Source organism: Lineus longissimus, chromosome 18 (assembly GCF_910592395.1).
Source record: "Lineus longissimus chromosome 18, tnLinLong1.2, whole genome shotgun sequence".
Lineage (NCBI taxonomy): Eukaryota > Metazoa > Nemertea > Pilidiophora > Heteronemertea > Lineidae > Lineus > Lineus longissimus.
The window spans coordinates 12,873,359-12,888,890 of NC_088325.1; the positions used below are offsets into that span (position 1 = coordinate 12,873,359).

The 15,532-nt window shown below is 40.6% G+C and overlaps 1 protein-coding gene across 2 annotated transcripts; it reads left to right on the forward strand.

Annotated features, from left to right (window-relative positions):
- The first annotated feature begins 813 nt into the window (after positions 1–813).
- Positions 814–14,905, forward strand: LOC135502074 (uncharacterized). 2 transcript variants are annotated; one of them, XM_064794589.1, is made up of 11 exons: positions 814–1,147; positions 4,416–4,584; positions 5,025–5,185; positions 5,817–5,985; positions 6,498–6,664; positions 7,338–7,494; positions 8,084–8,271; positions 8,842–9,219; positions 9,692–9,937; positions 11,371–11,470; positions 12,065–14,905. In XM_064794589.1, exons 1-11 carry the CDS (start codon positions 1,099–1,101, stop codon positions 13,407–13,409), a joined length of 3,129 nt encoding a protein of 1,042 aa, XP_064650659.1. In that variant the 5' UTR covers positions 814–1,098; the 3' UTR covers positions 13,410–14,905. The 2 variants fall into 2 exon arrangements, with proteins under 2 accessions (XP_064650659.1, XP_064650660.1); XM_064794590.1 differs by having other exon boundaries at positions 9,692–9,850.
- The last annotated feature ends 627 nt before the right edge of the window (positions 14,906–15,532 follow it).

The window sequence follows — 15,532 nt, forward strand, 5'->3', positions numbered from 1 at the left end:
GTCAAGGAAGGAATACCATTAGTAATATCACTATTATGTATGATTTGCCGTGACTTTATCATGATATGACATTTTCCGCCTGGTTCCAAGATGTCTTTTGCTCAGGCACAGAAGTTGACACCCACGGAGTAATATAATTGTGTGGGTCGTCTTTTTAGCTGCCACATAATTTCCACCTAATCCATTTGGAAGTTAATTTTGAATGGACCTCCAAAAAGTAGTCGAGAACAATCTTGATCATAAATTCGTGAAGAAGTTTTTTGACGAAAGCTATATTTTTTGTTCATTCCTCAATTACAGTAGATTTCAGTAAATTTCAGCTGAAATTATAAGAATTTGATTTTTTTCAACGAAACGTTGAAAATATCAGATTTTTGTTTCCCCAAAACACCTCTCAAAAATTTTATTAACCACCCGTGACCCTGATCGGCGCGTTGTGATTGGCCCACGCACTATTAAGCGCGGTATGATAAACTACCAGCGGCGTATTCACCAATGAAATCTACCAGTGGATAAATTCTTATAGGCCTACGAATATCCACGTTTTGTTGAAAGGGTTGTTTTTTAACTTTTTCACTGTAATCAACTGCGATACGATGCCGTATACGATTCTTTCAAATTATTTATAAAATCTAAGAAATAAACTCATCATAGTCATCCTTTGAGTGGCAGTCCTTAAACATAACAGTTCTTTTTATGCATGTCATGCCCTGCCATTATACCCATCCAAGCCTATTCTATCAAGACCCTTTGTTGTAAGGCATGTCCGCAGTGAGATTTAATGGGCCAACTTCCTTGTTTGGGCAAGCATAGGCCAAGAATATATTAAGGCTAATACCAGTATGTAAATCTCAGCACATAGGCCTAGCATATTCTTTAGGTGAAAATTGTCAACATAGGACTCCATTGAAATGAGATCTTTTAAGGTGTTATCTGTGTTTTGGGTGTGTTATTCGTGACTGGATTTGACAATTCGCCATGTCTGTGATACATGTAGGAGAATGTCGTGAATTCCTATCCAGGAAGTTGTTGAGAATTTAGCCTATCGCCATGGACATCGAATTTTGTTTGACCTAGTCTCCTTGATAAGATTACAAGATGTACGTCCTGCTGATTTCGCTCCTCCTTTTCCATACATGTATAGCAGGTAAGTAGAGTTTACAGTACATTTACATTGTACTGAGTCACGGTCAGTGCTAGTGTATAGAAATTGAAGTAGGCCTTGGCCTTTCCGCTTGCTACTCTTGTTCTCTCTTTACACAGGCAAACGTTTCGGGCATAGGAAGTTTTCGCAAAACCCCTATGTCCACGTGAACGCCTATCCCATTGTTCGACCTCGCTATCAGGAGGTCGAACAATGAGATAGACGTTCACGTCGCTATCAGGAGGCCGAACAATGAGATAGACGTTCACGTTGGCGTTGCGCGGGGATTTGCGAAAACTCCCTATTTATGGGCCCATGGTAGGGCTAATGGTGATTATAAAAAGACACCTTTTACATCGACGTTTCTATCCATCACATTTCTCCATCACACTAATCATTGATGGCCTATGGTAGAATCGACGATGATTAATCATCATATCAGGGTTTCTGCCAGCTGGGGGACTGGGGATACAAATACCCACCTTTGCTTCAAGAAGGTGGGTAAGTACCTACCTTCTAAGGGTTTCATACAGAGGAAGGGAGGGGGAGCATGGGGGGAGGGGGGGGGTTTATCCCCAATCATCCTGATTAATCAAGTTTTTGACACTTATGTTTTAGAGTCTAAAGTGGCCTAAGAAGCCGATTTTAGCGTTTTCATGTGTAAAAAGGCTTTAGGAGGGGGTCAATTTTTTTCTTTCGTCCCCCATGAAAAAATTCCTGGCGGATTAGATTATGTGATGGAAACATTATTTTGCCTCTGTAACATCGCCTCAATGGCTTGGGTTCCCTTTTGGTAAGGTGGCGTTACTATTTCTTATTACTATGTTGTTTTAGGACGTGATATCAATAGCATTGTCGTCTTATACATTTTAAGGATAACATAGGCGAAGAAGGGTGATATGTGATTTTATGCCTATATGAGTCCCCCAAAAGCATTTCGAAATAACACTGCATGCGCATTCGTACATTGTACGTGCATTCACAAAACATACTCTCAACTCGGCTGTATAAGACCAGATCATACCAGTATATATCCTCAAAACATGTCCTGCCATGAATGTGTAATGAATCAGCTGTCCTTCGTCTTCCTCAGCTGAGCTAATTAGTGGGTTCTTTGGAGTGCGCAATTCAAAATTATCTCCATAGGTTGACAATGATCCATTTCTCTTTAGTTCGCATGTTAAGTCAATGATAATAAATTAATTAATCCTTTTTATAGCGCCTCCCCATGGTGGAGTACATTGCTCCTTCGAGGAATTATACTAGCATTGTACCCGTAGCGCAGGCAGGTTCAAATGGGCTATACCTTGAATAGATTGAATTGCAATGAAAATCTAATGTCGGCCTCCAAATGGCTCGAACCAATTGCACTATCAGTCACTACTATAACTTTAAAATGCGTGCTCCTCCTACATGTAGCAAGGTCTCGGGCAAGGCACTTACTCGACAGGCAAGCTAGAAGTTCAGCACCGTGAGCAGCTCCTTGATAAGGCCATGCCAAGTTCAGAGTGCCTCTTCAGATACATCAAGTATTGAAAGCTGTGGTGAGCACATAAACAGACCATGGTAACCTTCATTTGAAAATCCCTTCATAATCAAGGGCTAGCTCTGGCTAACACAGCACCCAAAGACAATAGCCCACCAATTTGACCCCAGCTCCTTACTGCGGGAAAACCCAAGTCAAGCAACCAAAAGTACCAAAAATACATTTTTGTTTACATTTGAACTGGACACATACGTTTGTTTACAATTTCTTTCCCCGCGAAATCTCGAAGATCAGGTGACCTGCAATCGTGGATTGAAAATAACATTAACCTTGGTTCAGCAGGTCAACAGGTACAGGCTGTTCCAATCATCCCCCTACAGCCAGCTGTCCAACAGGTAGTGTTACTCACCCCACAGGGAGTGCAGGTAATTGATTAATCCCCTGCATAACTGAACAGCAATGGCTTGGCTTCTGTGAGTGGTAAGGAGAATTGACAGTGCCCGATTAAAAATCCCTCATTACTGCTCCGCTGAAGTAAATTTCCGAAAATAAACATAACGTTGCATCAGGATAACATATCACCTGCAAACGTGCAAAATTTCGAGACGAAACACTACCCCCAAATGGCACTTTATCGAGCCGCCTTATAGTATTATGATATAGATTCAAGATGCTCAATATAATAAGACTATATACCAAGTTGTTATCATTACTGGTATTCATATTATATGTTGTATAGCTTCCTATTTCACATGTAATACATACTTTTTATTCTACTTTATCTTGTACTGTATTTGCTTGAAATTATTGTATATTACCATTGACCTCTAGATGGTATTTTAGTGTAATATATCAATTTGATTTATATTTCTTGCCCGCCTATTATATGTTAATCATACATGAAGGATTACCCAAAATCACGATTCCAACCAATGAGGTCTGACGAGAATTTGTATAGGCCTACCACCCCTCACCTGGATGAATATCCTTGTGAATAAACATCGTAATGTGGTATTGGGCGGTATTATCAACCTGGTCTTATAGAGCCGAGTTGAGAGTATATGCAATGAATTGCACTGGATTTACCAGAACTGTATATCAAGTTTTATCACAGTCTGCAAACACCTTAAAAACATTTAACATTACCTAAGGGGTCATTCATATCTATCAACTATTTTCAAAAGAGTCCAAAACGTACTCTGGGGGCTCAGGTGTCAGTGACATATGAATGCTTTTAACCTTTTAATTAGATATTGATCAGTATCATCAAAAATCAACATCTTTGAAATTACCCTTGAAGGGGAGGGAGGGGTTGGACGAAAATAGCACTTTTTTGAAAATGTATATAGAACTATGGATGACCTCAATATAATCTCTTTATCCATACATGTAGTTATGTAGTAATAATCAGGGATCAATACAAATACAAATTAAATGTGGGGCCGGTGTAACATCTGTGGTTGTTCCCCATGTGTCAGTGTTTCCAAACAATAGGCAGCTAGAGAGACCACGACTTTTCAATAGGGGGGATACACAGAAAAACTTGTCAATCTATTTTTGAGCGTTCCCAAACAATGAGGGGAAACACTCAAAAACAGAAACACTCAAAAACATTACACCGGGACGGTGGGGTTGGCAAATCTCTTCTCCAAATGCCAGAATACAGCTACCACGTTATTCGAAACAGGATTCTTCTTTCATAAGAATTTGACCAATTCTACCCATTGAATTCACTTCTTGAGGAAACACATACTGAAGCTAACTAAAGTATACCTTCTTTGGCAGATGGCAAGGATGTCGTGGTTGTATATTTTACCAGCTCAGGTGCTACCAGCGGAGCGGTCAGAGTTCGCGTCAACGGATTACCAGTAAGCACAACAATAAGGACGATATGTTGGAACAGCTCATGGGGGATGGAGGAGGCGAATGTTACCTGTAGGCAGATGGGATTTCTGTAAGTGATATGATATTAAAATCGTAACAAGTAATGCCGCTTCTCCTCGAATGCTCTAGCTTCTCCTTTATAATGAAAATCTTCTCCACAATTGTTGCACAGAGAGCTGTCTGTTGTTGTATACCCGGGTTCATTATATTCATGAAAACGAAAACATCCCCATTTTACTTCTGTTATATAGAACGAAACCCAACTGCTGTGGACAAAGGGCATAAAATTATCGGATGATCCCTTTTAAAATGTTTGTGGGCTGAGTTAAATGTTCTGTTTGGAATTTTCATATTCGGTAACTTCGTCAGATACCCCGGCTATGTTTAGAGGGAGTACAGACCATGAGGTTCAGGATGTCAGATAAGAAGCAATAGCACTATTTCATGAACAGCTTTACAGTGCTTTTCACAATGTTATATTCTGGCGTTTATAATCTACTTTGCATGCAGAGAAGCGACCACCACTGGTAACGATAGTGAGAATATTGACCCAATCCTCTTTGACGTCCGCTGTTCGGGGACAGAGACAAACCTCGCAGACTGCAGTTACAACCTCACTGAACCCTGCCAAAGTAACCAACCTGTCAGTGTCACCTGCTTACGGAATCCAGGTAAATACACACTACACTAAGTTTCTGTTTTACAGTAACATACATTACTTTGTATCTGACACTGATGACTGGGATTTGAAACCTAACTGGCAGTCAATTTCAGGTGTACTAGAATTGCTTTGTTCCTTGAATTATTCCAGTCTCTTCGCCTTCTGCGTTGTGTGAAGAAAAAGTAGTCGAAGGAACAGAGTCCAGTCATAAAAGTCTTCTACGAATGTTTTGTTTTTTAACAACATATCAATAATTGTTTGGTCCTTGAAAAAAATCTAGTACGGGACATCTTATTTGTTGGGACTTGTTTTTCAGTCAAATTGAAAGGCCAGGAACGCGATCATTATTTTTGAATCTTTAAGTACAGTGATTAATCTCTTGCCCGCAAGGATACTTATCAGACATTCACTCTGCTGCACTAATTCCTGCTACATTCTACTTGATATTGATGGATACATAACAGAAATAGGAAAAATGATAGTTTGAATTATTTTATCATTTTATCGATAAAATAGAAAAGAAGTACCGCCGGAAAGGCGATGGCAGTATAAACCTGTTATTTCAAACTTTCAATTCGTCAAGGTTGTGACATCGGAATGAACAGAGGAGTGTAATATACGTATTGTTAATTTCTTTGCAGCCTTCAATGGTCTCTTTGATGTCCGTCTAAATGGTTCTGCTGCTAATAAGGGTATAGTTGAGGCACGGCAGACATATCAAGGAAATACAGAGCAACCGTGGTATGCACAATGTTACGACCTTTGGAGTAAAGAGGATTCGGATGTGGTCTGTAGGCAGCTTGGATACAGGTAAGAAGAAAGAAAGAAATGCTATCAAAACCAAAGATGAAGGGAGGTCACCCTCTTTTCAGCCCCAGGGTCAAGTGCATTCTTGGAATGATAAGTTCTTCCTATGTTCTTCAAATAAATAATTTTCACTAAGTAAAGTTAGTTTTAAAAATTATTTCTTCGTTGACATCTGACTCTATATAATCGTATCTCGCAATTTTGTAAATTGGTGTCCTTATAACTTATATTCACCTGTGAGCCAATAAGTTGATAGCAGCAGTACGTAAGAGCTGCTGTTGCTATCATGAGTCATGGTGAATGCCTCTGGAATCTTAGCTCTCAACCTATATAAAATGTACATGGTCCAGTACTTAGACTTTTTTGCTATCATGAATCATGGTGAATGCCTCTCGAATCTTAGCTCCCTGTCCAACCTATATAAAGAATATACCGGTCCAGTGCTTAGACTTTTAACAGTCCGTGATCACTACCATATACGTTCGTTTAATCAGTATCCATACTGACCATTTCAGCGGCGTCAAAGCTACTACAGGCATTAGTGGTAGCCTCCCTAATGTTTCCGCTGGAGAGCTCAAGTGTACCGGGACAGAACAGACACTGAGAGGATGCAAGGTGATTAATACATCAGAATGCACCGACAAGACAATATATACTCAAGTCGAATGCAACCTTGATAGTGGTAAGTTCTCATCACCCACGTATTCGAAACAGTTAACCGTTGATAATCAAACAGTTAACCGTTGATAATCATCACCTTAAATTTCTATTCAAGGGTAGGTGCAAATCCTACAAAGAATCAAAAAGACGAAAGTGAATTAATGATGTACATGTACATGTATTTCATATCACGCTGGTGTTAATAGTCATGTGAATTATCAGTGTGGGCACGCATCCCAAAAGGAATACGATGGAACCTCCCTTAGCGGAAATCTCTCTACTAAGGACTGTATTTGGTCCGAAGTTGGGCATTTCTATTCAATTTGTATTACTGTATATCGCATAGGGTACAGTTAGGTTGAACATGTTCAACATCGCCTTATTCTTTGTTCAAAATCAATGCAGCATTTGAAATGTATGGTAATCACTAAGTTTGCCCTCCTCGTGCAAACGACTCCATCATTACGCACAGGTTTGAATCGATTTCAATGGCCTTGTATGTCAGGATAAAAGTTTATACTAGAGGTATGGATAGTTCATTCAGCGATCTCCTCTTAACAGCTTCTTTAGATCGGCTGCCTCTTGCCAAAACTGTTAAGTTCAGGTAAGGACAAACCTACAGAATGACTGGATGTCGAATCTTTCAATCATACTAGTGAACCACATTGTGTGAATTTAATCTTTCTTTTCAACAGAAACCCAGCAACCTTTTGACATCCGTCTTACCGGTGATAATACATCAGCAGGAAATGTAGATCTGTTGAAGTACGGCAGATGGGGCGTCATTTGTGATAGGGATGGAGAATGGAACCTTGCAAGCGCCAAGGTTGTCTGCCGACAGCTTGGTTTTATGTGAGTACATTTTGTCGACTCTCGCCAAAGGGTTCTTCGCACAGGGGATCTTTGGAGCAATGCCCTTCCTGGCTACTTTCTGTCTCCGCAGTCACGGATGAGCTTTCGTTTCAGGCAACCCTTTCAAGCCAGGAAGTGCGGTGGTACTAAAGAGATTAGCAGTATATGAATATGTCTTTTGTTGTTGTAAACATATAAGGCACCACTATACGATAAAATAAACCAGTTATCAATCACCTTTAACTCATTGTGTTAGAATCTCTGAGTTATATGCAAGCAAAATTACATTATATTCTTGTCGAACTAAACGACACATTTTGATATATATCGGGAATTTACTCATGCACCTTAAACGTTGCATAATCAAAACGATCGGGAATTATTAAGAACTTTGACGCACTTGGTTATTATTATTGTCTGAATAGTTTTGTAGCACTTTTGAAAGTCTTGTAAAATCACCCAGGCCTACCTGCTGGGGTTACTGCATCTTTCGTCTTTCAGCAGGCTTGTATGGAATAATTATCGAAGCATCAATTCAGTGGTAAGCCAGCATTTGTAAAATATATACTTTATATTTTTGAACATTCAGTGATGCCATCCGTGTGACAAAGCCAGCGGAGTTCGGCCAAGGCAATGGTTCAATACACCTGAAGAACCCCGGGTGTAAGGGAGACGAATGGAGCATAGAGAAGTGTCCAAAACCATTCGGTTGGGGAGGTGAAACTAAAAAATGCCAGACAAAGGATACGGCAGGCGTTGTTTGCAGCCCGGATAAATGTAAGTAAAGCCAAAGATGTCTTGAATAGACGAAATTGATGGAAGGAAAGTGCTAACTTAACAACGTATGGCCTAAATCATTAGTAATACAAGTTATTACATGTACTTGTATATTATTACTAAAACCAAGAATTCTTTCTCTATTCTTGCTAAAACTTTACTATTATAAAAACGCTTTACCTTCATTTCCCAGCCCAATATAGTAACCTTTCTGTAAATCTAATGATCGCACATTCCGCGATTCTTGTCGATTTTGACCACTTGAAAGTACCGAGTAGAACTGGCTGAGCCTTGCGATCATAGGTTGGACGCCCGTGCACCGTGCCACTGCGTTTCCCAGTCTATTGCCTTCTGTTGATACCCATGATAATCATGATAACGTATACGTACATTGCACCTTTAGGGTGCCTGCTGCGTGGTTTATTGTCGGCATGTATTCTTTAGCCTCTCAAAGGTCAATCAACATTAAGTGAGTTACTTGTAGCGAATGAATCATGCAGTTTTTCGTTATTGATGTCTTATCTTCTCTCAAGTAAATGATCAACCTGAAGTTACTTCTTTAATCTTCAGTTCCTGCGTATGACATCGATTCGACACTCTACACACCAAACGCATCGGAATATTGTGGACGATTCTTCCTTCACAGCCAAGAATTCCCTCAGCTCTTCAACTACGAGGCGCAGACACATCATTTGTGCACCATGGCCTCGAATACCAGCATAGAGTTTTCAATATACATCCACTACAAGAGATTCCAGGAAAACCACAGCGAAACACTATCATTCCAAGCCAATGATTCCAAGGCAACCAATAGTACCTTCTACCGTCTCCAAATCTATGGAAGTGATTCAGACCCTGGACCTTATACAATAAATACCACATCACTGACGATGGGATTCAAGTCGAATGGTGCTACAGGAAGCGGAAAGTTCCGACTTGAAATAAGAGGTATGAGATGCAAAACGTCATCACAAGAATCAGAGCATTCAGCCTAAATCAAACCAGGTTTAATTTACTGACTTCAACCTATAGATCAAAATGGCCCTTCATCATGCTAGATGTAATTTATTCAGGGATTGGAGGGGGATTCAACGTCTAGATTATCTAACTTATAAGACACATGCATCTCAAGGAACAACGCGTGTCTGTTGTACAATGTTGTACGAGGCGTCGATACCTAGCGAGTTGGTACGGTCAGCTGGACTAGAAATGTGTTCTGCGCCTAAAACGAATACTAACTTTGTCTTGGATCGTCCTATGTAAAGACAGTCTCATCTTCAATCACAGTAGAGCAGCACAGCTGGATTCGTCTGGATCATTGGTCATTTCAATAATGTCCAATTAACAGTTTTCATTTTCTGCGTTTTTGCTCATGTTGATTAACATTTTGATTGGTATTTTCAATTATTTCCAATTTCAGTCCCTGCTAGCATAGCTGTGTCTTTAAACTGCTCCAACCTTACGACAACACCAACGACAACACCAACGACAACACCAACGACAACAACACCAACGACAACAACACCAACGACAACATCATCAACATCAACAACATCGACCACAAGCGTCACTTCTCAAGGTAACCTTACCAACACGACCACTGCATTGGTAACTAATACCTCGACCACTCCAGTTTCCATGACAACCGATCAAACAAATTCAACAGGTAACATACTGACTAGCAATGAATCTAGCTTTGCTTTTAGCTGGTACATGTAGTGGATGTCATCGGTCAGAATGTTAATGGCTTAATGTACTCATACCAGTGCTGTGGTGTCACTGGTGATGACCATTACGAGCAGTCAATTGAATAAGCTGCTGATACTATCTCAAGTTCCGACTTTGGTTAATCCTGGCTGAAAAACAGAGCAAATTCCTGAACTTGGTGGTGGGAAGCTACGGGATCGTCCCTGTGTGTTCGGAGTTAAGCACGCCCGTGTTCTATACGTCTCAGTTCTACGCATCCCAGGTTATATGTGTTAATGATGTAAAGGATGTGTTATTATCATTAATGTTTATTTCGTATAACAGTTTACAATTTTAAATACAAAAAACAACAATAGTGCATTATGCAATATGTGTCCTAGTTGTAGGGGACAAGAGGTTGGGGTCGAGGTTAGGGTCTGTCTCGCCGGAAATGCCCACTTGGGAGTATTCAGCCTTCACATACAACAGGGACACATATAACCTGGATTACAGAGAACCAGGGATGCATAGAACCCTTTTCATTCGGAGGCTCACAGAATCCGGGACATATGGAATCTGGGTCACAGAGAATCCGGAACACACGCATTAAGACCTACCTGGGGAAGCAACATGTCATCCTAGGTTGAAAATGTAGATACGAATTACAGTTAGATTATTCAGTTTTGTTTGCATGTGCTAGTACATTCGTTACAAGCTTCTGTTCAGATCTTATCAAAGAATGTAACGAATGTGTTCATGAACTGAATAGGATCGACCTGGGATAAGAAGTCATACTGTGCGTTGCGTATGTCTCGGATTGTTCTCGTGTCCTTTCATGTCAAATCTTTTTTCATTTGCTAACTTAATTTTAGCTTCAACTTACCTTACCTTGCCTAAAGAAAACGTCCCTGGTCATGGTGGTGGGAAGTTTGGTGCGAGTTATTGCTAATGTTGCTACAATGATAAATCTTATTTGCAAATACGATTAGACAAGTTTTCTTAAATATTTCAGAGTTGCTCCTAAACAAAATCAAATTGCTCCAAAAAAGTCCGCAAAGAAGTGCAAGACTCGTCATCACAACCACACTTTTTTTCTAACTAATTGGACAAAAATAGACTTTAGCCCGAATTGTTGATGTTATCTTTAGACAGTCTTACAGCCTTAGGAAGTGTTCTTTGATTGATTTAAAGCCCAATTAATAGATTGCATTTCACATAGCTAGAAAGACCACTATCCGATTCGACACATCCACCGACCTAAGACTCGGAATTTGAAGCTGTCGCCGAACGACAAGAAAAAGACGACATAGAACAGTCGAGCCGCATCTCCTCACTTCTTTAGTATCACTCATAGAAATGAATATGGCTCTTTTCCTCACGCAATATTTAGCATTGATGAACTTTCTGTTACAGCTACCTCAGCCGTTCCGATCTACATTCCAATTGTGGCCACACTGGTTCCACTGGTCGTTCTAGCTGTTGTCATAGTCGTTTCGGTCGTCGTCATAACAAGGTGAGCTCTCCTCAAGCGCCCCATAGACGAGACCGTCTTCATCACTGCAACTTGTCATACTTATCGCTGCAATGAGCTACAATGATCGCTTGTCTACGGGCGTAACAGGTCATTACGTGATTTGATATTTATAGCAGGTCACAGCCACTACCGATTCTTGTCCATGGCAGTATGCACAATCTTTTTTCGCAAAGGAATTTGAATGCGAAGTCTACTGACATATCAGGACATATGTTAGGGTACTATTAATTTCAACTCTTGCTTTTGATCAAATCACCTTGCCAGATCAGTGTTCGAAAATTGACCGATAGATATCTCTACTATCTCTGAGAAGATCAGCACTGTTCGCCGTGCTTGCACGAAGACAACAAAACTCAATACTCTCTTGCTGTGTGTATTGGACACATGGAACCACCCATCCCAGCAGCTCCTGCCTGTACTTCTTCTTTCCTCTGACAAAAATTTAAATTTTTGTCATGCTGAGGAGTGGGGCTACCACTGGTTTCCTCAGAATATCAAAATTCAAGCTGAATGACTTCTTTGAATCAATGGTAAGGTTATGCAATATTTGATACATGTTCGCATTTGCTTCAGGAGAAGAAGAGCCAAGGCGACCACCAGGATGAATGCCGCACCAGAACCAGATCCTGATGATTCAGGGATATTCGAAATGGACCACAAATTAAAGAAAGGCAAGAAGAAGGCAAACGCTGCCCACATAAACGATGGTTTTGTAGACGTTGACATTAAATCTATTGCTCTATCTAAGGAGGCTGATTCAAAAAGTGCTGAAATGAAGCCGGTCGTTGCTCTAAATCCGCAGATGAATTGTTACGAGACGGATGAATCTTTTGGAAAGGGGAATGGTGCGCATGAAGAACCTGCTGCCGCGGCGGCCGACCCGTCGCCTACCTATGCCGTCGTCGATAAGCTGCGGAAGAAGCCTAAAATTGTTGACGCAGGTGCTGATGTTGAAGCGCACGTGGACGGAGTTGCCAACAAACCAAAAAGACAGAATGGAAATGGGGATGTAATGCCAGATAATGGCCTTGGTAATGCGAACGATGGATTTGAAGAGGATTCTACTAACATTAATGATTTTCAAGGTCCAGAGAAACCGACCACGGCAATGCAGGCCCAATATGGTCCATATGCCGAAGTCGCTGATCGAATTGAGGAGCAGGGTGCTGAGAGCGCACAGATTGAGGACCCTCGGCCGGAGTTCGCTACTTATGCAGAAGTTGGACGCTTTGGTGCACCCAGTCTTGGGGTGGACGTTCGTCCAAAAGACACTGTGAACCCTGATTCAAAACCCGACAAAAAGAAAACGAAGAAGGGTGACAAACCGGACAAAAAAGCTAAAACAAAATCAAATCCATTTTCGAAAGTAAATAAGAAGAAAAAAGGTGATAAACCGAAAGGTGCTAAAGACCATGTATTTCGTCCTAAACCACGTGCCTATGATTATATTGATGCCGAGTTCCAGCTGAAGGATACTGCTCCAAGTGGCAGATCTCGGGTTTGCTCACCGTACGCGGAAGTAGACTTGGCTTCGCTTTCAAGTTCTGGTGCCGCTGATGCTCGTGCAAGGACGCCCGTGCCACCTGAGGATAACACAGAGGGCGATGTCTACAACAGACTTAATTTCCCAATGTTGAAAAAAGGTGCTAGAAGCTTTGTACAAAAACCGCAAAATCGGACATATGATTGCGTTAATTTGGACAAATACCCAAACGTACAAAATGAGAACCCGTATGAGGATTGTGGGGACCCAGCCGCCGATACACAATCTGTGGACATTGACAATCCGTACACTGAGGAAGCCCCCGTTTCGAACAAAGATGGCACTGCTGATAATCCTTACGCAGAGGCCATTCCTATTTCTGGAAAACCTAGCACTAGTACAATGTGGGACGAGGGGCCAGAGGAGTTGGTATAGGAGTCATACCAGCGTCCTGCATCCATGGTTTTGCCCCTCCCTATTCCTCGCTCCGTTGGGGAGTGATGCGATGGAATGAAGCCATGGATGCCGCAACCTTATGTTTATGGATTGGGCTACACTGACAACACAGAGCAAATAAAAATACTTAAAAGTAAATGTCAACGTCCTTTTGGGCCACTGTGCGAAAACTAGTTGGTCGATTTCTTCAAAATTAGTTTTTTCTTCAATCTAATTGTGAGGTCCAAGAGGATTTTTACATTTCAGTAACTATGGTTACGAAATACTACTTTGTGTGTTTTCGTAAACCTACCACCAAGCATAGATTACTTGCAATAGTACTGGCAGTGAAAGGTCTCAGAAAAATGTGTTGTTCAAGTTATCATATTTCAAACTTCTAAGTGTTCAATCATCACGGGAGATAATCATGATGATTCTGAAATAAACAATTAAGGTATTGTGTATAAATTAACTAGGCCTATAATGATATTCAAGAAATAATTGTCTTAACAGAAGACTGAAAGGGAGACGATAGACAGGAGCTTTTGTGATTGATTAATACAAGATAAGTAACCAATAGATGTCTCTACTGTCTTGCAGTTCGTCAGAAAATTTCACGCTTAAGAATACCAGACAAGGTCGTCAACAAGGAAGTTTGTTTGTGTCTCGCGTGGCAACATGTCTGGGTCCTAGAATTTCTCCTTATATGGAAATTTTACATTACCAGTGGCATTCAAAAGCCTTCCTGGTCTATTTTAGATAAGATTGGTCATATAATGTTAGAATGAAGGGCGGTCTTGCCTAATTTTATTAGACTAGTTTGATTCATTCGCTTGCTTCAAGACATTCCTCATTTGGGCGTGCGGGGGTTGTTTGGTATTGCCGAGATGTTTTTCTGGGCATATCAAAGTGTGGTGGTTCTCGTGTAGAGCTGATGGTAGACCCAACATCATATGCTAGAAATAAATATCTTGAAATCATGTTCACGCATAACATTTTTACTCAGTTGCTGATGTTCAATTTCGATGAATTTTATTTTTTATATTCAGAATTTATTATATTTTACGTACATGTACCTATTTTATTATCGGAAAATAAAATGCATACGACTGTGATATTATGTTCGTGCTCAGTATAGTCATTGCGAGCTTTGTAAGACTGATGTTCAGAACTAAAAGTGAGATATCGAATCTGTCAGTAAGTGTCCTTGCCAGGCCACTCTCTCCACTCCTAGTGTCACTCGAGAGTCAACGCAATGGGCAATTTCCTCTCGCCGACAGTAATTGGCCTTTTAAAGAGCATCATCAAGTCGCACCATGTCTTAAAGGCCTATGGTACATTGAATGTGATTTTGCTACACATTGTACTTGAACCATGGCAGCATGACAGGAAATGCTACTTTCGACAGAATCAAAAACCCAAATCCACCAGTTTCCTCCCGGCATTTCCTGCATGGCGAATGCCAATTCTGATCTGAGAGGATATCACGATTTCCTTCGTTCGTTATCTAGTTCATGGAAGTACTCTGCATAACGAGATAAAAACTGTACAATTGATATAATTCGTCTTGGGTACATTTGATAGAAATTCGATGATTTTGTTATATTGTTTGATAGTTTTCAAATAAAGATTTCTTTTGTGGAGTTCAGCTCTATGCATCGTGAACTTCAGGCCAACATTCGGCACTGCTGACCGAGGAGCAAAATACGACTGACTCCAGGCTGGTGTTTCGAGGATGCACCCTATGGGCCTGCCGGGAGGTATGACCCCACTCTCGCGAATGCACCCTCCATCCAAGCTTCCGAAGAGTCCGGCCTTGACATAAGAATAAAGCTTTGTTTTGTGTTATTTTTTACTTTATTCTTAAAATACACTATCAGGAATAAGTTTAAAGGGGTACGCCGTTCGAAATTACTTGAATCACGGTTATCATGAATACGAAATTGTTGACACTTCGTATTCATATAGTATTTGTATATCAGTCTACACAATGGCAATGCTGAAATTAATATTTTGTACGTATTTCCGCAATTGGACATTTTTAAATTCAATTACAAATTCAAAATTTTTAACGAATGGCGTAGGCCTTTATGGACGGTGACAAAATTGATCACATGCGTGCG